Raw genomic sequence first — 19,125 nt, forward strand, 5'->3', positions numbered from 1 at the left:
TAGGGGGGAAATGTCAGAAAACAGCATGGGAAATGGAAAATGCCTGTAGAAGTGATGGCTTCCAGCAAGTCTTTGATTCTGGGGTGGGGGGAAGAGCACCTCTGCAAAAGCTACATGGTCTGACCAGCAGTAACACAGTCTCTGCTTCAAACGAGCTGCTCTTTGCCTCTAGTCCCTGTCTTGTCTCATCTCAGTCCTGTCCTGGTCCCATCATGATCCTCCAGCCTAGGAGCAGCCCCTCAGGGGAATAGACTCACCCCTTGGGCATCTCTGTGGTGCTCTGTGGAGCACCTCATGACCTTCTCACTATTATTATTATTATTATTATTATTATTATTATTTTGACAGAGTGGAAATAAAATTAAAGCTGGGAATAAGCCACAGGGCAGCACTGAGCTCATGTCTGGGGACAACAACTGTGGCATGCTGGCTCCAGTCCCTCTCCTCTAGTTGGGTGGAAATGTTTCCAGAGATGCCTTTTTGATTACAGATTTATTAAGAGCTCTAGAGGTAACTTCTGAACTGTTTAGCTGAGGCATAAAGCACAACATTAAGTACCAGAGCTTGGTGCTCAGACACTCCATTGTGACAAGAAGGAATATATTGAATTTCTGCTCTTAAGTGTTGCTTGAGAGCAATGTAAATCCCAGCTCGAGATGCTGAAGAACCCAACTGTAGGAAAAAGCACAGAAAATTCTTCAGCATCATCCCTTGGAGAGGCTCAAAATCACACAGTGCTTAGTGTCCAGCACCCTGGAAACACCCAAACCTGCCAAAAACCCAGCCTGGGAGGGTTTAGAAACACCTTGGGTTTCATTTTTTCTGTTATATGAGCAACACAGGGAGGGATTTTCAGCATTTTTTGTTGTTATTCCTATAGAGGGAAGGTATCAGTGGTCTGGTGATACCATCCTCTGCCTCAGGATGTGCTTCCTTCCCAACCTCCTACAAGAAAATGGGGAAAGCCTTCCTAATTTGCTCCAGTTATAGCCCAGAGTGTGGAAGCCAAATGCCCTTGGCCAGGAATACATCCTGCCATGCTCACAGGCATGTGACATCTCTCCCTGGGGATCTCATGGATCCCTTCTCTCTGCTAGGGCACCTCAAGGCAAGGAATCAGGATTGAAATAATTGGTTCATGCTCATTTGGGTATCTGCTGCTGCTGGGATGACTGGGAGTAGCAGAGTCATCCCATGAGCCATGTGTTGTTGCAGCCCCCTGCTCACCTGGAGGGATGTCCAGCATCTGCTGGTCAAAACCTCACGGCCAGTGCACCTGCGAGCACCTGACTGGAAGACCAATGGTGCGGGGCACAAAGGTGAGGGGCCACGGGGGTGGGGTGGTGAAAATGGCCATGAAAGGGAAAATGCAAGCATCACTCATGGAAGTGCTTGTCCTGGATGTCAAATCTCAGCTGGCTTGAGTGCTTCTACCATCGAGGTGTTGAGCAAAGGGAGGAGAGGGCAGTCGTTTGTGGGAGTGAGATGCCTGAAAGCCTTGCTTGGTGGAGGCTGGGAAGCCTGGCTTGGGGGAGCATTCCTGAAGCGTGCTTTTTGCTGGGCTGCTCCCAGCGCTGGGGTTTCTGTGGTGTCAGTGCAGATGTGAGGTGTAACTTGGGCAGGATGATGAGCTTCGTGCATCGGAGCACCTCATGTCCAATACTAGCTCCACAGCTTCCATGGTGGGTGGAGGATGCTCCACCAAGCTCCGAGAAGGAGATGCTGGCCCCTGCTTGGGAGGCAGTGGGTTTCTGAGTCTTTTCTCTTTCCAGTTAGCCACCTATATGGCTTTGGGCTGGTGGATGCAGATGCTATTGTGGTGGAAGCCAAGAAATGGAAGACAGTCCCTCCTCAGCATGTCTGCGTGGGAAGCCTGGACAGGGTGGCCAAGTGAGTATCATGAGGTGGGGGAGCTGTCTTTGGGCATGTGGATGCTTGGAAGGAGCTTTGGTGGAGCCAGCTCTTGCAGTGCAAAGGCTCAGCTACTGTCCTGGCATATGGAAAGAGGAATTAGGAGCCAGGTGAGCTACGACAAGCCCATGCTCAGATGAGGTTTTCGTGTGGTTTACAGTCAGAGTGACCCTCACTGTCATTCTGAGGTCTGTTTATTGACCCAGAAGCATCTACCTACTGTCTGTATGCAGCTCAGAGCAGGTCCTGTGAGGGCTCTCTAGGACTTAGCTTTGACAGCAGGTGATTTTTTTTTCACCCTTTCCATGCTTTTGCTCCCATGGTGGGTGATCAGGAGGCAATTTTTGAGGAGTCACAGTGAGAGACCAAAACCAACTTGCCTGCTGGGTCCTGTCGAGGTCATCTTGTGTTGGGCTCTCCTCCTCCTTCCATTAAACACCTTGTCTTTAGTGGAAGACACCAAAAACTGGTGCTTTGGTGCAAGGGTTCCCAAATGTCCAGTGTCTGGGGTCACTTTGCATTTGGCTTCAGATTCAAAGCAGCTTAGGCTCAGGCTTGCATCTCATTCTTGGCAAGCCTGTCCCTGCTGGGTTAAAGGGTGAGATTATAATATGGAAGATGTTTTATATGCACATATACATTTTCTGTAAAAAAGAAAGAACTTTTATATGATGAAGGTGGGGAAGCACTGGCCCAGGTTGCCCAGAGAGGTAGCATATCTCCATTCCAGGTCATGTTAGACGTGGCTCTGAGCAACCTGCTGTAGCTGCAGTTGCCCCTGCTGTAGCTGCAGTTGCCCCTGCTGTAGCTGCAGTTGCCCCTGCTGTAGCTGCAGTTGCCCCTGCTGTAGCTGCAGTTGCCCCTGCTGAGTGCAGAGGTCTTGGACAAGATGGTGTTTAAAGGGCCCTTCCAAAACAAACCAGTCTGATTCTATGATTCCACGATCAGGGATCTGACCAGATGGACCCTCCTGGTTTTCACCTCTGCCTGGCTGTAGAGTTGCTCACCAGAGAGGCAGTTCCTTCGCAATGACTCGTGTATGCAAAGTAGGAATGAATTTGGAGCCAAGTGTGTTCATGAAACTATTTATCTGATATAGACACTAATTACAGCCCAAAGAGGAACGCTGCACTGTTAATTATAATAAAGCAGTGCCCTTGCAGCCCATAAGGCATAGATCTTAGAGGCAGCTCAAGCTCATCTCATTACCATCATCAAGCAACTCAGCAAATATCCGTGCTAGGACGCCGCGTGGCAATGGAGGAGGAGATAATTCTTGCTGGGAAGCAGTAGGAGACAGGTTGAAATCGGCCTGCTGGGAGTGGGAGCGCTGCCACCCGCGGGGTGACGCCGTGCCCGTCCCCGTCCCCGGCAGGTACATCCGCGCCGACCACGTGCTGCGGACCAGCACCCTCAGCAGCGCCTGCGCCGACCATCGCCATCAGCACGTGCTCTACCTGGAGCACGTCGTGGTGAGGCTCAGCATCTCGCACCCACGCCGGGGCGACCTCCAGATCAGCCTCATCTCTCCGGCAGGGACCAGGTCACAGCTCCTCGCCAGGAGGTAAGAGCAGCCGGAGCCAGCACGTGGCAGGGTTTATCCTCATTTAGGGGGTTGCTGCAAGTTTCCTTCTGTTTTTGGTGGGGGGGGGGTGTGAAAGGCATGTTTGGGCCCCAGCTGCAGGAGGACTTCGTGCAAGGGCAGGTGGATGCAAGGATCCCAAAAAAAACCTCAATTGCCTATCTACCTTTTCTGATTAAACAAGATGCTCAAGGTGATGCTTCCTGATGCACAGCACTGCCATTGCAGGGTGTTTGACCACTCCAACAAGGGGTTCCAGGGCTGGGAGTTCATGACTGTCCACTGCTGGGGGGAACGAGCAGCTGGGGAGTGGACCCTGGAGATCCACGACACACCCTCCCAAGTGCGCAACCCCACGGTGCAAGGTAAGGGTACCCCACTACCACCCCCGGTCCCCCTCACCCCCAAAGCTCTTTGCAGGCTGCTTCTCCAGGCTGTCACTTTTTGGCTGTGAGTTTCATGATCTTCAGCAAAGGGGAATAAGAAATAAGAATAAAACTTCATCCTTGAGCACAGGAGGCTGCCAGGCTGGCTGAGCTGGGAGTGGATTTTCTCTCACCAGCAAACTGCTTGCAACTGAGACCCAGGTTTCCAAAATTAAACTGTAATGAGTCAAAAGGAGGAAACCCAAGAGCTGTAATTGTTGTTTGTTTGTTTAGCTTTGCTGCTGGGACATCTGGCCGTGTGGGCTGGTTGTGCAACGGCACAAGGGGACAATGCCCCTTGGGCTGCGGATGGACGGGTGGATATCCTCCCCCAGCTGCCACCCTGCTGCCAGGAGGTGGCTGGGCTCAGCCTGATCCCCTGCATGCCCCAACCCCACCATGTCCTTCTGTCCCTGGCTTGGCTGCCTGCTCCCTGACCCTTTCCCAACAAAGGGCGGGGCGGGGGGGAAGGGGGTCAAAGATGAAGGGATCAGGCCCCACTGGGAAAGGGTAGCCACTTTGCTGGGGCATGAAGCACCCTGCCTGGGGCTGGCGTGTGTTGAGGGGGTGTTAAAATCCACAAACTCATTGATAAGAAGCCAGGAGTATATTAAAAACCTCTCCCACGCAGCTTTCTGGTGGGAGGGGCACGTGGGGGCTCCTTGTGCAGAAAGTGTTTGTTTGCTGCCTTCACCCAAAATCTTTTGAACTCGGCGAGTGGCAGCAAAGCGCCCACGGAGCTGCTTTCCCCCCTGCAGCTCCAGTGTGAGGTGCCTGTCTCTGAACCTCTTGCTGGTGTCAGGGCTCAGCTTTATGCAGCTTTACAAAGCAAAATGTTAGAACCACAGAATCATAGAACTGTTGGAAATGACCTCTGAGATTGAGTCCAACCATCAAGACCACCATGGCCATTGAGCCATGCCCCAGAGTGCTGTGTCTGCACACCTCTTGAACGCCCCCAGGGATGATAACTCCAGCACCTCCCTGGGCAGCCTGCTCCAGTGCCTGACCACTCTTGCAGGAAAGAATTTTTTCCTAATATCCAACCAAAACCTCCCTTGGCACAATTTCAGGCCATTTCCTCTTGTTCTATCACCTGATACTAGGGAAAAGAGACCAACTCCCACCTTGTTTCAGGTGAAGTTGCCCCCCTCAAAGAGTCTGCACCAGGTTTGAGACAGAGAGGATAAAGTGGGAGGAAAAAGAGGGATGATGCTCTCAGCCTGTTGCAGAAACGGGTATTAAATGTTAACACCATTAAATTAACTCAATTAAACTGGTTAACTGTTCCTAATTAAATACCACGAGTGTCCAGGGGCTGGCACATCCCCAGCGCCAGCCCCATGCAGCCTCAGCTCTCCTTGCACAAGACGTTTTAGATTTAAAGCAGATTTAATTCTTCCATTGGAGGTGCAGGGCTGAGCTCTTCCCCAGCTGATGCCACCTGAGCTCACCCCTTTGCAGGCTCCACAGCAAGGTCCTCTCAGCTCTTTTGGAGAGCCAATGGATTTGGGAGTTGGAAATGTTAAGCCCTTCCTGGAAACACAGGGATTAGCAGTTAAAGCTGAGCACGATGCAGGCATGAAGGGACTTGTATTGATGGGGAATTGAAAGAGGATCAGCAGTGGGAAGAGGCAGCACTGGGTTTTGGAGCTCTCTCCAAAGTAGTATGGGTTTGGAAGACCCTGGGGTGGGTGTAAGGCTGTGAGGGTCTTCAGCCCTGAGATGCAGCACAAGGGTCTGCTGATCCTGTGGTGTTCTGGGGGACACCAGGCTCCGACCTCTCCTACATTGGAAAGGGTAGTAGCTGGAACAGCAGCAGCAAGAAATAATCCAGCATGCACCAGGTGGCTTTTATCAGACAGAATAATCCTCCGTTGCAGAGCTTTTAAAGGTAATGGATCTCTCCACACATGGGTTCATCAGATGAGTTGCAGAATAAAAAATCCCCTGTAGGTGCCACAAAACAGCTGCATTCATGTGGGCTTGGGAGCTCAGGGGCTCATGAACATCTCTGGGCATTCATTGTTAGCTTCTGCATTGCAATGCCAGCGGTGAAGTCCTGACCATCTGGCCCATCCTCCTCCTGCTTCCCCCAAAGTCAGGTCACCCAGGGAAGAGCAGGATGGGTGACATTGTGCTTGCCCCACAGGGAAGCTGAAGGAGTGGAGCCTTCTCTTCTATGGGACAGCTGAGCACCCCTACACCACACTGGGAGGCTCACAGTCCCGCGGGAGAATGCTGGAGGTGCCAGTGTCAGAGATGGAGCCATCAAGAGCTGCCTTCCTGCAGAGCCAGGTGGAGGTGGTGGAGGAGGAGGAGGAGTACACAGGTAAGCTCTGGCAGAGCCACCACGTTGTCCCCTTCCAAAGTATCTGGGAAAATGCAGCCCTGACCAGGGGAGTCACGAGGCTTGATCCTGCCCAGGGCTAAGGCGGGCTGGGAGGAGCATTGCCTGTGGCCAGCCCAGGGCAGCAGGACAGTGAAATTAGAAGGCAGCAAAACGCCCCGTCCCAGGGCTCCCACCACAAATTGGTGGTGCAGCTGTCTGAGGAGTAAAAAAAGCTCCTCTGCTCACCTCCTGCCCCAGCACGGGCATGGGTGGGCATCCCTGTCCTTCCCCAAGGAGAGGGTCTGCCCCCTCTTTCAAAGCTGCCCCAAGGTGTTCAGCTGGGTGATGCTTGGGTGGGATTCGTGCTGGGAGGATAGGCTGGAGGAGAAACGAGCACCCAGAGCCACACAGCTCCCTGGGATGAGATATAGAAGATCTGTAGGATAATAGATAAAGGATAAGGTAGGTGGAGGGTTTCCAGGCCCCTCTGAGTGGGGAGGGTGCACTCAGAGCATCCTGGCAGCAGGGCCTGGAGAATGCCAAATCTCTCTCCCTGATGAGTTGTTTTTTATCTCCCCAGGTCCATGCCACCCCGAGTGTGGTGACCAGGGCTGTGACGGTCCCAATGCCGACCAGTGCTTGAACTGCATCCACTACAGCCTAGGCAACATGAAAACGGGCAGGTGAGGGCTGGGGGTTGTCCCTGCAGGGTCCTTGGGTGGTGGTATCGCCTTTCCTCAGGGCTCACACTGCAGTATGGGTGATGTTTGCTAGAGAAAGAAGTGTATGAGAGGAAAAACATCAAGCAGGAGGTGTTGGGGAGCCCTTCCCTGCACTAGGGCATGATGGAGTGGGGGACATGGAGCTGGAGAGCCCACGAGGGTTATGGCCGTGCTGGGGAAGAAGCATCAACTTCACCAGCCAGGGTCACCCATGCCCAAGGGACAGTTAATCACTTCTGGCATTGGGATTTCCATTCTTCAGTCTCTTGGGCTGGCAAAGGGGAAGTTTTCTTCTAGTTGGAGCTGCTGTCCAAGAGAGTCCCCAGCCCTTTGTCACAGAGCCACGACATCCAAGACACCCTGCATTTTAAACACGAGCCAACACACCCAAACTGCCGCCAAGGCTGGGGGACACCCTAAATGCTGTGAGAGAAGGGCTGGTGACAGGTGCCTAGCTGCCAGCAGGCGCCCAGGTGCTGACGCCAAAGCCTGGGTGCTGTGGTTCCTTCCCCAGGATGTGCGTCAGCTCCTGCCCCGCGGGCTTTTTCGGCGACCAAGGCGCCCGGAGGTGCCGCCGGTGCTACAAGGGCTGCGAGCGCTGCGTCGGGAGGGGACCCACCCAGTGCACGGCCTGCAAAAGGAGCCTCTACCACCACCAGGAGATGGGCACCTGCCTGGTGCTGTGTCCGCCCGGGTTTTACGCCGAGGAACGTAAGGCTGCTTCGCCGCTTGCAGGCTGAGGCTGTGCTGGGGGTTACTTCTGCTCTTGAGTGCTGTGGGTGGGGAAAGCACCTTGATTTTTGAGTATTGGCTTTGGATTTCCCTCCTTCACCCACTTTGCACAGTAGAAGGAGGAGGGAAACCTCTGGGTGTTCAGAGGGTGATGCAAAGCAGAGGCGCTGGGCTCAGCTCTTAATTAGATGACTGTAATTAATGACCCTAGCTGCTAGCAAAGCATATTTCTTCTTAGCAAGCAATGACAGATAAGGTCAACAGCAGCAGCAGGGACCTGTCGGGGACTGGGGGGACCTGCTTCTCTGCCCCAGGGAGCTGGCGCTGGAGCGCAGCAGGGCTTTGCGGCTCCGACTGCTGCCTGCAAATCACTGTCCAGATTTTATTCTCCCTGCCTCGCTTTGTTTTTCAAAAGGTCAGAAACGCTGTCTGAAATGTCATCAGAGCTGTAAAAAATGTGTTGGCGAAGCTGACAGATGTACTGCCTGCAAAGATGGATTCAGGTAAAGCACCAGCTCGGGAGGAGTTTACACCTGCAGTGCTGCTACCCACAGCTTCGGTTTGGGAGGACCGGTGGGAAATTAGAAAGTGAATTAGTCAAAGACTTGAGATCCTGCTTCCCTGGTACTGTAGCTGAGGTCTGGGAATTCAAAGGTGGTGATTCATGTCCCTTTCTTAGCTGAGAAGTGCTATTTAAATTTAATTTAATTTCCTCCAGCTCTTGCCAGGGTGATTGGTAAGTGCTGTGCTGCAGGTTCAGAAAGGCTCATCCAAAGTTGGTGTCTGAGAGCAGAGCAGATCGCAGCATTACAGCGTCTAAGATGGAGGGGGAAGCAATGAAAATGTTTACACGACACATTGCAAAGCACAGGTTTCTCCCCAGGTCTCAGGTGACTCAATCAGAACCATCCCAGACAAACAGGGCACTTGGTTTTGCTCCCCTGGCAGGGTCCATACCTAGCTGAGCTGCTCCAGGCAGGCTGAAAATGCTCCCTGAGTGTGCAGAAGCCCTTCCCTCTGCTTCATCCATGTGGGAAAATTTTACCCAATGTACCTGTTGCGTGGGGCTGGTACAGGATAGTGGCTGGTACAGGTGAAGTGGAGCAGCCCTGACCCTGCTAGGAGCACTGAGTGCTCTTGCTGCTGGCTGTCCTGTGGGACGCAGAGCCCAGCAGTGCTGGTGAGCAGCAATGGCACTGAGGAGAAATTGTTTTCCACCTCCAAGCTCCCATGGAATTGTGATCCTGTAACACTTTGCTGAGGGGGTGTAAGCAGCCCAGAGCCACAGCAGCAGCTGAGCTCTCTCAGACAAGGAAATTGCCACTGCCAAAAGATTATCTACACCCTTGGAAAAGCAAAAGTGGAGGCACTTGTCGGACATAATCTGCACGGCGCTTGCTTTTTATTGTCCAATATCCTTTTAAGCTGGGACTTCAAATCATCCCTGCCACGCTGAAGCTGTGCTGGCCCAGCCACAGTGCTGAACTAATTTCCTTTGATTCCGAGGAGCCTCACGGTGCAAAAGATCTTTGGGAGAGCCTGGCTGGCTGCCCATGGGAAAAAACAATTCCATTTCCTCCTAGATACTTAATTAGGGAGCCTGCAGCCCTCTCTTTGGTCCAGGCAGAGCTTTAATTTCTCCTGAAGCACTGTCTGGCTTTCCAACGCTTCCTATGCTGTGGGCTGAGGCTGCTGTGAGGCACTGGGGGATGCAGAGATGGGAATGGGCTGTGTGGAGTCCCCAAAGCATGCAGTTTCCAGTGCAAGTGACCTCTCTGCTTTCAGGGCTTATTTTTGCTGCTCTTGGTTTTGCTGTCAGTTGATGACAAAGTCAGCATGAGCTGGCCATGTGTGCTTGCAGCCCAGAAGGCAACTGTGGCCTGGGCTGCATCAAACAAAGTGTGGCCAGCAGAAAAAGGAAGGTGCTCCTGCCTCTCTTCTCTGCTCTGGTGAGACCAAACTGGAGAACTGCTTCCAGTTCTGGGGCCACCAGAGATGATTGGGCCACAAAGATGATCGGAGGGCTGGAGCACCTCTTCCATTGCAAAAGGCTGAGAGCTTGGTCTGCTCAGCCTGGAGAAAAGGCAGCTCCAGGAAGACCTTATAGCAGCACTCCATAACATGAAGTGGGCTATAGGAACACCAAGGAAGGACTTTTTATGAGGGCTTGTAAAGACAGGACAAGGGGCAATGGCTCTGAGCTGGAAGAGGGAAGATTTAGACTGGAGATTAGGAAAGAAATTTTTGACAGTGAGGGTGGTGAGACACTGAAACAGGTTACCCAGAGAGGTTGTGGATGCTCCTCCCTGGACGTGTTCAAGGACAGGCTGGACAGGGTCTTGAGCAACACAGTCTAGTGGAAAGTGTCCCTGCTCATGGTAGGAGCATTGGGAAGTAGATGATCCTTAAGGTCCCTTGCAACCCAAACTGTTCTGTGATCTTTCCTGGCAGCCTGGCAGGAGAGAGCTGCGTGCCAGAGTGCCAGCCTGCCATGTACCTCAGCCTGGAGCCCCGCCAGTGCGAGGCCTGCCCTGCCAGCACAGGTAGGTCTGTCGCCATCCAGCACCCCCATGCGCAGTGCCACAACTCCTGTGCCCCAGGAGCTGGGGATGCCCACTGCACCCACCCTGAGCCCAGGCACAAGGTGACGGAGCGGAAGCAATCCCATTTCTCCAGCACATCCCACGAGGTGCTGGGAATATATTCATATTAGAAAGGGTTTTGGGGAGTTTTTACATTTTTATTGGAGTCATTCTTTATTTCCTGATCCCTCTGGAGTCAGGTGCTTTAGTTTAATAAGGTTGTGGAGGAGGCTGTAAAACCCTCTCAGAGTGATGGAAGATGGCTTTGCAGCGTATAAAAATGCCAGGCAGCTGAGGTGTGTTATCCTGGCCATCCCGCGGGGCCAGGCTGCCCGCTGCTGGCTTCCCCTGCCTGCCCACAGCCGCTCAGCTTTCCCTTTAAATCCTGCATTTTTTGCTTCTTGAAAGTCCAATTATTTTCCATTGTTAATGCTCGTGCCTGCCACTGAAATCATCATAGATCTGATGATAATATGATCTCTAGACACTTCATGTTCAGTGGCATGAATCTCATCTATCATAAATGGGCAATTTCCTAAGACTAAATCCCAAATATTTATTGATCTTGCTGGCAAGCGTGGAAGAGAAAGGGCTCTTAATCCCTTAAGAAAATTACTTCCCTTCTAATTCTTATTCCAGTCAGTGTAAATGTACTTCACCACAATTATTTTTCAAGCCTTTTCTTGTCTCCTTTTCCTGCATAACCATTTCTCAAGCCTGCTGCATGGAAAACCTCCGATAACACCACCTCCATCACTGAGCTTTACCATCCAGATGCGATGTCCCAGCATCAAAGTGGGACCTGCTGATTTTCCAGCTCCTCTTCCAAGCCTTTCCCTCCTCCAGCTCCTCCACAGCCAAACTTAGCATCATTTGTGCCACATTTCACTCTGCACAGGGTGGGAAAGCTAAACCAGAACACACTTGGGAACAGTGGCTGATGTCCCAGAGGGGACTTTCATGTGCCATCCCCTGCCAAGCCTCTGTGGCCAGCTCTTGGCTCAGAGAGGGGCAGGACACTGGATCCTGGCTGGGTTTTTTAGGTGGGAGTTGTGGGTTTGGGGCTGGGAGCAGGGCTTCCTGAGCTAGGATTTGGGCTTACTTGAATAGGAGCTTGGTTTTTTGGAGCGGGAACTTGGGTTTTTGAGCTGGGTTTTTTGGAGTGGGAGATGGATTTTTTTAGTCAGGAGCTGAGTTTTCTTGGGTGGGAGCTGTTTTTTGGGAGTGGGAGCTGATTTTTGGGGAGATGGAAGATTTTTTTTTAAGAGTGGGAGCCAAGCAAGACACAACAGGCAACTTGTTCACTGCTGGGCATGTATGGGGCAGAGCCAGCTGGTGCTCCTCATATAATATGAGGCTGTGACCACACTGGTGTGTTGTGGTACCCATCTCTAAAGCTTCCCATGTCATCTGCTCTCACTTCTGTACCCACAGGCACAGGTGAGGAGGACTGCACACCCTGCACCCCCGAGAGCCCCACACCACACTGGCACTGTGTCCACACCTGCCGTGAGGGCTTCTACCCTGCTGACAGCCATGGGCTGCCCAATAAAGTCTGCAAGAGGTATGGTCTGCAAGAGGTCTCTCAGTAACGGCAGGTGATGCCAAGATGGGTGGCAGTGTTCATCTGCCTGAGGGTATGGAGGCTCTGCAGAGGGACCTGGAGAGGCTGGATCAATGGGCTGAGGCCAGTGGAATGAAGTTCAACAACCTCATGAATGCTTTAGGCTTTGGTCACAGTGGCTGGAAACTGCTTGGCAGAAAAGGACCTGGGGATGTTGGCCAGCAGCCAGCTAAATATGGGCCAGCATGTGCCCAGGTGCCCAAGAAGGCCAAAAGCATCCTGCCTTGGGTCAGAAATGGTGTGACCAGCATGACTAGAGAGGTGATTGTCCCTCTGTACTTGGTAGTGATGAAGCAGCACTTAAAGTACTGAGTTCAGTTCTGAGCCAGCCCTTTGCTACAAGACGGACATTGAGGTGCTGAGGTGAGCCCAAAAAAGGGCAACAAGTCTGGTGAAGGGTATAGAGCACAAATCTGCTGATGGGCAGTTGAGGAAACTGGAGTTATTCAGCCTGTGGGAAAGGAGGCTCAGGAGCGACCCTCTGGCTGCCTACAACTCTGAAAGGAGGTTGGAGCCAGGTAGGGGTCAATCTCTTCTTTCAAGGAACAAGAGATAAGACAAGAGGAAATGGCCTCAGGTTGCACCAGGGAAGGTTTAGGTTGGACATGAGGAACATTTTTTTTTCCCCAAAAGAGTTGTCAAACCCTGGAACAGGCTGCTTAAGGCAGTGGTGGAGTCCCCATCCCTAGGGGGGTTGAGAAAACCTGTGTAGATGCAGTACTGAGGGACATGGGTTACTGGTGACCTGGCAGTGCTGGATCACCAGTTGGGCTCAATGACCTTAGAGGTCTTGTCTGTGAGTCTGTTTTCTGATTCTACCTCCCCAATGGTGTCTGGAGCACAGCTGGGACCGACAGGGAACGCTGGCAGCTATGATTAAAAGAAAAATTATAATGCCAAAAACATCCTGGAGCTTGGAGCTGTTTACTAGAGAGATTGAAACAGGAATCCGGGAGCCAGAGCAGCCGTGGGGCTGGACCCCACACGTCCCTGCCCTATAGATTTCAGAGCAGCAAAGCCGCGCTCTCCCCCGCTGGAATCAGCCAGCCAAGATGTCTTAGGGCTACAGTGGAAGGGGCTCAACCCCAGCCCCAGGCGGCTTGGAGGAGGTGTGGGAGGCAGGAGGAATGGCGATGTTCAGGCAGATATTCCAGCTTTCAATCAAACCTGCCCCGTTCGCCCTATGGCCGTGTTGGAGGAGCCTTCGCTCCTTGGCCCAGCATGGGGCTGCGTGCAGGAGACCGGGAGATGCCGGGAGGCAGCAGTTTGCTCCCACTCACTGGCACTCCACGCTTTAAGTGGGGAGTGGGAGAGGATTCAGCCTCATGAAAACAGACATGAAAGGGAAGGATTAAGGGGGACTTGGGAACACGCAGCGCAGCACCTGCCTGCCCAGGGCTCCGCTCCAGCAGGGAGGAACAGGGGGACAGCTTCCCTGCCCAGAGGTTCTGGGTATGGTCTCTGTATGCCACTGTCCTCAGGCAGGAGGCACAGCTGATGGGGCCTTTTCCCTAGTTTCCCTCAGAGCCCTTTTTCTAACTGGGATTGCTGGGAAGTGAGATGCATGTCCTGCTGAGCCTTCCCAGCAGGCGAGTACTCTTGGGATGTCACTAGTTGTCACTAGGCATCGAGCTGGCACCACTGAGCTCTTTTTTCCCAGGGCTTTGATAGCTTGTTCAAGCCTGAGATTCACTGTCTTCTGTGTATTCGAGTTCAGTCCCAGTGCCAGCAGAAATATTATCTGGATGGTTGAGGTTGGGGTGTTGGCACTGGTTCACGGCAGGGTCTCTGTCCCCAGGTGTGATGACCACTGCTCAGCCTGTGAGGGCTCCAGTGGAAACTGCCTCAGGTGTAAAGAAGGTTTTAGCCTCCTTGGAGGCTCCTGTGTGACAAACGAAACCTGCACCAATGGTAAGTAGTTGTGACAGAACTGGCACCACAGTGCTTCCCCCTTAGCCAAAACGAGGGGTTTGGGGGATTCCCTTTAGAGCAGAGAGCTGAAAGTGTTGAAGCTCCTGGGCTTGCTGGGCTCCAGCTGTGATGGGCAGATCACCTGGCAGAGCTGCTGGATATCTGCCTGTTGCTCAAACCCATCCAAGTGTTTAGGTTTCATTATAGTTTAGTCTTGGGGCTAATTCTCCCACTCGCTGCAAAAGCTGCTTTATTCCTTCATTGCAGCCATGTGAAAGATGCCCTTAAAAAGCGACTCCTTTTCAATTTGCACTCCTCCAACACTGGAACGAATTGCACCTCCTGTTACGTGCAATGTTTGTTTATTTAAAATGTTCATCTGCTCTCATTTTCTCTTGTTCCTCGCCTCGGCCTCCCAGCTGACAAGACTTTCTGTGAGATGGTGAAATCAAACAAGCTCTGTGAAAAGAAGCTGTTTGTGCAGTTCTGCTGTCAGACGTGTCTTATGGCCGGGTAAAGTTCAGCCGCTGCATCCATCCAGGACTTCCACCAACTGCCAGCCTGGTTTTGCCAAATGTTTAGGACAAGAGTTTATTTTTTCAGCTTTGGGAGAGTTTACATGGTGCTGCCAAGCATTCGCTCGTGAGTTTGATAGCTTTAATATCACCGTCGGCGCAGCGTCTCGACAGCAGTATGCTAAGCAGGGATGGGCTCGTACCCTGAATGATCGGGTCCCGAAAGGCAGCAGGCGAGGTGATATTAACACTCTCAAACGCTTCTCATGAGCAGGGACCGAGGCACGATCCATGTACACACACTTGGTTCTTCACAGAATTCCTACTGATCTGCCGGCTCCGAGGGGGCTGGCAGGAGCCCTTGCTGCAAGGGGTGCAGGACTTGACAGCCCTGCGAAGAAAGAGCCGTTTCTGGCTTGGCTTTTGGTACTCTTCTCTGCTAGGCGATGGCTGACCCAAACTTGCATCGCGCGCGGCCGGCGCCACGCTCTGTACATAGGTGAAACGATGAATTAGGTGGTTCTTGGAGCGGTGCCCTCCAGCCTGCTCTGGCACTCCTGTTCGGATTCGGTCTGTAGCTGTTTCTCTCTGGCCGTGGCAATAACTGGAGATTTGAGGACCAAAGCAAGAGCTGATCCCCGTGGCTCTGAGCCGTGTCAGCCCGGCGAGTCCGCAGGACGTTCGCAGGCAGGCAAAACCCTTGTGCCTACAGCGAGTCTTAGGGACTCGGGGAGGGGATTCACCCACGTGGGCCAGCCTGTGGGATCACAGCCTTACCGCGAATTTCCCTCCTGGAACTACTAGTAAGTTGCTGATTAACTGGAACGAGCTAGATCCTTCCTCTAAACGAGATGGTGTCCCAATTAACCTCTCCTGGCATCTTGCCTTGTGATCCTTCCCCTGTTTCACTGGGTGTACCCTTCTCTCTCACAACATTCTCCTGCTCGTGGCAGTCATTTGTTCTTGGGCATCTGTTTCCAGAAGAGGCATTCTAAGGATCTGGCCAGGAAAACTCTTTAAATCTACAAAGCCCTTCCCCAAAAGAAATCTTTTCATGCTCTCTCTTACTAGTAAGTCATGTGGTGTTTATATAATTGTGTTTGAAATATCCTTGGCTATGTTGTTTTACAGATTTTTAAAAAATAACTTATACAATCCTTGTTGGGTGGATTTTTTTTTCCTCTCTGTGGACTATTTTTTATATGGGAGTGGGGAATCTTTTTGTTTTTTTTTCGTGTGTCTTACATCTTCCTTTTCTCCCCTCTGACCTTGCAGAGCCGCTCTTTGCACCAGTCATATGTAAACACTCTTTCCAGTGCTGCATGTTCTGATCTTTGTTGCTAATAACTTTTTGCCAGTGAAATTCACAGTAGGGATTGCCACCAGTTCCTGGTGGAGCTGGCATGATTCCTGCTTGGTTTCAGCTTCAACGACACTTGCCCTGCCTGGGCTTGCCCACTTAGAGCTTACCTCAGCCAGGCGGAAAGGGGAGAGCCACACTGTCACCAGTCCTCACCTGCCTGGACCAAACCTAAGGAAAGATGGAGCTTTGGTGAACTGACCTTTAAGTTAATAAACTATTGATCCGCCCTGACAAATGAATCTGTGTCTTTCCAAATTGAGGCAGCTGCCACCCCAACAACAGGCAGGGCAGAGCAGTGATGCACCACCCATCTTTATTTTGCTGAACAAAGCAGCTGTCCTGGCCAGAGCTCTAGATCAGCTCAGAGCACCTGTAGGAGAAATGGTTCAGGAGCAGATGACCTGCATCTGCAAGACCTGCTTTTGTTCTCATAAAGGTCTTTCACCTTCAGAGGAACCTCATCCTGAATATCTGTTCCCTGCCAGTCTGGACTGGCATCTGCAGTGCACCCAGGACTGACTGGCTGGTGACTGGGGCTGTGTTTAGGCACATCTGGGTATATTACAGAATCCCAGGATGGTTGGAATTGGAAGGGACCTCTGAGGATCACCATAGGACCACTCACAGCAGACTTCATAAGATTGCATCCAGATGTTTTTTGGGCTCTCCACAACCTCTCTTTGCCAGAGTATTCTCCAGTTGTGGAGGATCTCTGAGGAGCTGGCAGGAGGGTTTGCTCCCTTTTCCCACCTGTACAAGGAGCATCCTGTGGCCTCAGTGCCCCAGAGCAGCTGGGAACTGCAAGGCGACCTTTAGCTGGCTGGGGAGGAGGAGAAGCTGCCAGCATGTTGGGAAGCACAGGGAGCTATGAAGCCTTTTTTTTTATCATGTTGGTTTTGCAATGTTTAACCATGGGCCAGGTGCCCAGGGTAGTGCCTGGATATGTGGAACTGAGCATTTTAAGTGTGAAAAAGAGAAAAAAGCAAAGGCCTCCCATGGGGGAAGATGCTTTCTCAGAGCTGCGTTGCTGTGTGCTGTCTTACAGAGCCTCACATTTATCAGACGATAAATCAGCTGATTTATCACAATACAGTGATTCCTTCTGTTGCTCCAGAGTTGCCCTTTTGGTTTTGGGCCAAACCAGAGGTCAGAACTGGGATGAAATGCTCCTGGCTTTTACCCCTTTGGCTGCAAAATAACAAACTTTGATTTCTGCTGCTGTGTCACACAGTCACAACCCAGGAACGGTGAATGGAGAGCACTGCACCAGCTCTGCTTTCAGCTCTCTGGCTGAGGGCAGCCTGCCTCTAAAAGCTGGTATATTTAGATGTGCTGAAATGCTTCTTTAAAAAAGGAATATGTTTACCCTTTCATCCTTGATTTAACTTAAAATACACATTGGGTGAAGCAGTGCAATTCTAGATGACCAATCCTCATCAGCCCCAGCTTTATTCCGCTTTCTGCTGCCCTCCAGCCTGCCAGGGCAAGAGAGACCAATTCTACAGGTCGAGCTCATGCAACAAGAACAGCTCCCAGCATTTCCTAGGGCACTGACTCCCTCAGAAGTCATTCTTGGAAAGTAATAAAATTCAGATTATTTATCCAAGTTACTGCAATGCTTGCTTGGAGCTATTAAAGTCTGTCTGACACTGGTATGCTCAGAGGATCAAAGCGGCTGCGTCTTCAAGATAAATGCATATTTAGGCAATCCATTAAAGCCTGTTTCTCTATTGTTTCTTGGCACCAACCCCAAACCTATAATAGCTGTTTTCTTGAAGGCTGACTCGTTTGCTGTTTGGCTGTCAGGTTGCATTCACAGCCATCTGCCATTTCGTAGTTGGCAGGTGGGGAACACACGTCTTGAAAGTCATTGCTCTGACTTTCCATTGCAAAGAAAAGGCTTTTAAGAGCTTGCGTGCAGCATCCCAGAGCAAGAAACTCTGCTCTCAATTAGGATTCTGTTAGGGTTGCAGAGCTGAGGCATGCAGCTGTACTATGCTAAGGAGACAGGTCCACGTTTTATTTGGCCTTGTCAGAGGCAGGAGATGCTTTCCAGGAGGCTGAAGAGGGTCTCTTTTTAACAGCTGCCTACGATGACTGAAGACTCTTGTCTTTGCCACCGCATGATTCCTGAGTCATGTACAACACTGCTGCTAATTCTTCATTTTATCTTATGACAGCTTGCTCTCCTCTTGCTTTCTCCTAGCTGCTTTTAAACAAATGCAGATGTTATACAAACATGACTACGTGCTTTCCTGGACAGCTTGGGGGGGGGGGGGGGTGTTTGGTTGTTTGTTTTAAGCAAGTGGCTGCCTGACCCTGGCTGATACCTCGGCAGGGATCTCCAGTCAGCACACAGCCAGCTCTGAAGCTGCTGTCCTGGGGAGCAAGCCACGTGTCACTCAGGGGAGTGCTGCTAGATTCTCCCAGAAGAAAAGTATGAGCCCTGTCTTCATGGTGCCAAATATGACTGCAACATTTAATCTAGTATCACATACCCTGGGTTCATAGAAATGGCACAGCTCACCAAAAAACCCCACAAACCTCTCAGTAGCAGTGGATCTTGAAACCATTCATGGAATCATAGAACTGGAAGGGACCTTAAAGATAATTCAGCCTCAATACTATTGCCATGGGCATAGACACCTTTGACTACACCAAGCTGCTCAAGGACATGTCCTGCCTGGCTTTGAACACTTCCTGGGAGGGAGCACCTACAACTTCCCTGGCCAAGCTGCTCTAGTGTCTCACCACCCTCACTGTCAAGAATTTCTTCCTAATACCAAGTCTAAATCTCCCCTTTTCCAGTTCAAAGCCACTGACCCTCACCCTATCACAACAAGCACTCTAAAAAGTCCCTCTTCAGCTCTCCTGTAGTCCCCTCTCTCTACTAGAAGGCTCCTATAAGGTCTCCCCAGAGCCTTCTCTTCTCCAGGCTGAACACCTCTGACTTTCTAAGTCTGTACCCATAGGGGAAGTGCTCCAGCCCTTTGATCACCTTTGTGGCCTCCTCTGGACCCACTCCAACAATTCTGGCTCATCTTGCTCATGGAGACCTTGAGAGCTGGGCAAGTATTTCTCCATGGCCATAGAAGTGGTGGCTTGGTGACCTTCAGCAAGATTTGGGACCTGCAGATGGTGAACTGCTTCCCTTCACATGCGAGCTTCAATCTACGTCATATGTACTGTGGTTCTTCCACTTCTGCCACCAGCTGAGCTCTGCCATCAGGGCCAAGCAGTGGCCAGTAGGACAAGGGAAGTTATTCTGCCACTGTACTCGGCACTGGTCACGCCACTCAAGTGCTGTGTCCAGTTCTGGGCTCCTCAGTTCAAGAGAGATGTTGAGATACTGGAGCGTGTCCACAGGAGGGCGCCAAAGCTGGTGAGGGGCCTGGACCACAGCCCTGTGAGGAAAGGCTGAGGGAG

General features: G+C 51.7%; 1 protein-coding gene across 1 annotated transcript in view; it reads left to right on the forward strand.

The window, feature by feature from the left end:
* The window catches only part of PCSK6 (proprotein convertase subtilisin/kexin type 6), a 42,977-nt gene extending 27,043 nt beyond the window's left edge, over positions 1-15,934 (forward strand). The window contains exons 10-21 of the mRNA XM_064157981.1: positions 1,216-1,319; positions 1,773-1,890; positions 3,287-3,475; positions 3,722-3,858; positions 6,071-6,250; positions 6,831-6,933; positions 7,487-7,683; positions 8,120-8,207; positions 10,156-10,247; positions 11,721-11,850; positions 13,709-13,821; positions 14,241-15,934. Coding sequence (XP_064014051.1) covers positions 1,216-1,319; positions 1,773-1,890; positions 3,287-3,475; positions 3,722-3,858; positions 6,071-6,250; positions 6,831-6,933; positions 7,487-7,683; positions 8,120-8,207; positions 10,156-10,247; positions 11,721-11,850; positions 13,709-13,821; positions 14,241-14,338 — 1,549 coding nt within the window. The 3' untranslated portion in view covers positions 14,339-15,934. The remainder of the gene's footprint in view (positions 1-1,215; positions 1,320-1,772; positions 1,891-3,286; positions 3,476-3,721; positions 3,859-6,070; positions 6,251-6,830; positions 6,934-7,486; positions 7,684-8,119; positions 8,208-10,155; positions 10,248-11,720; positions 11,851-13,708; positions 13,822-14,240) is intronic.
* The last annotated feature ends 3,191 nt before the right edge of the window (positions 15,935-19,125 follow it).

This window comes from Pogoniulus pusillus, chromosome 17 (assembly GCF_015220805.1).
Source record: "Pogoniulus pusillus isolate bPogPus1 chromosome 17, bPogPus1.pri, whole genome shotgun sequence".
NCBI lineage: Eukaryota > Metazoa > Chordata > Aves > Piciformes > Lybiidae > Pogoniulus > Pogoniulus pusillus.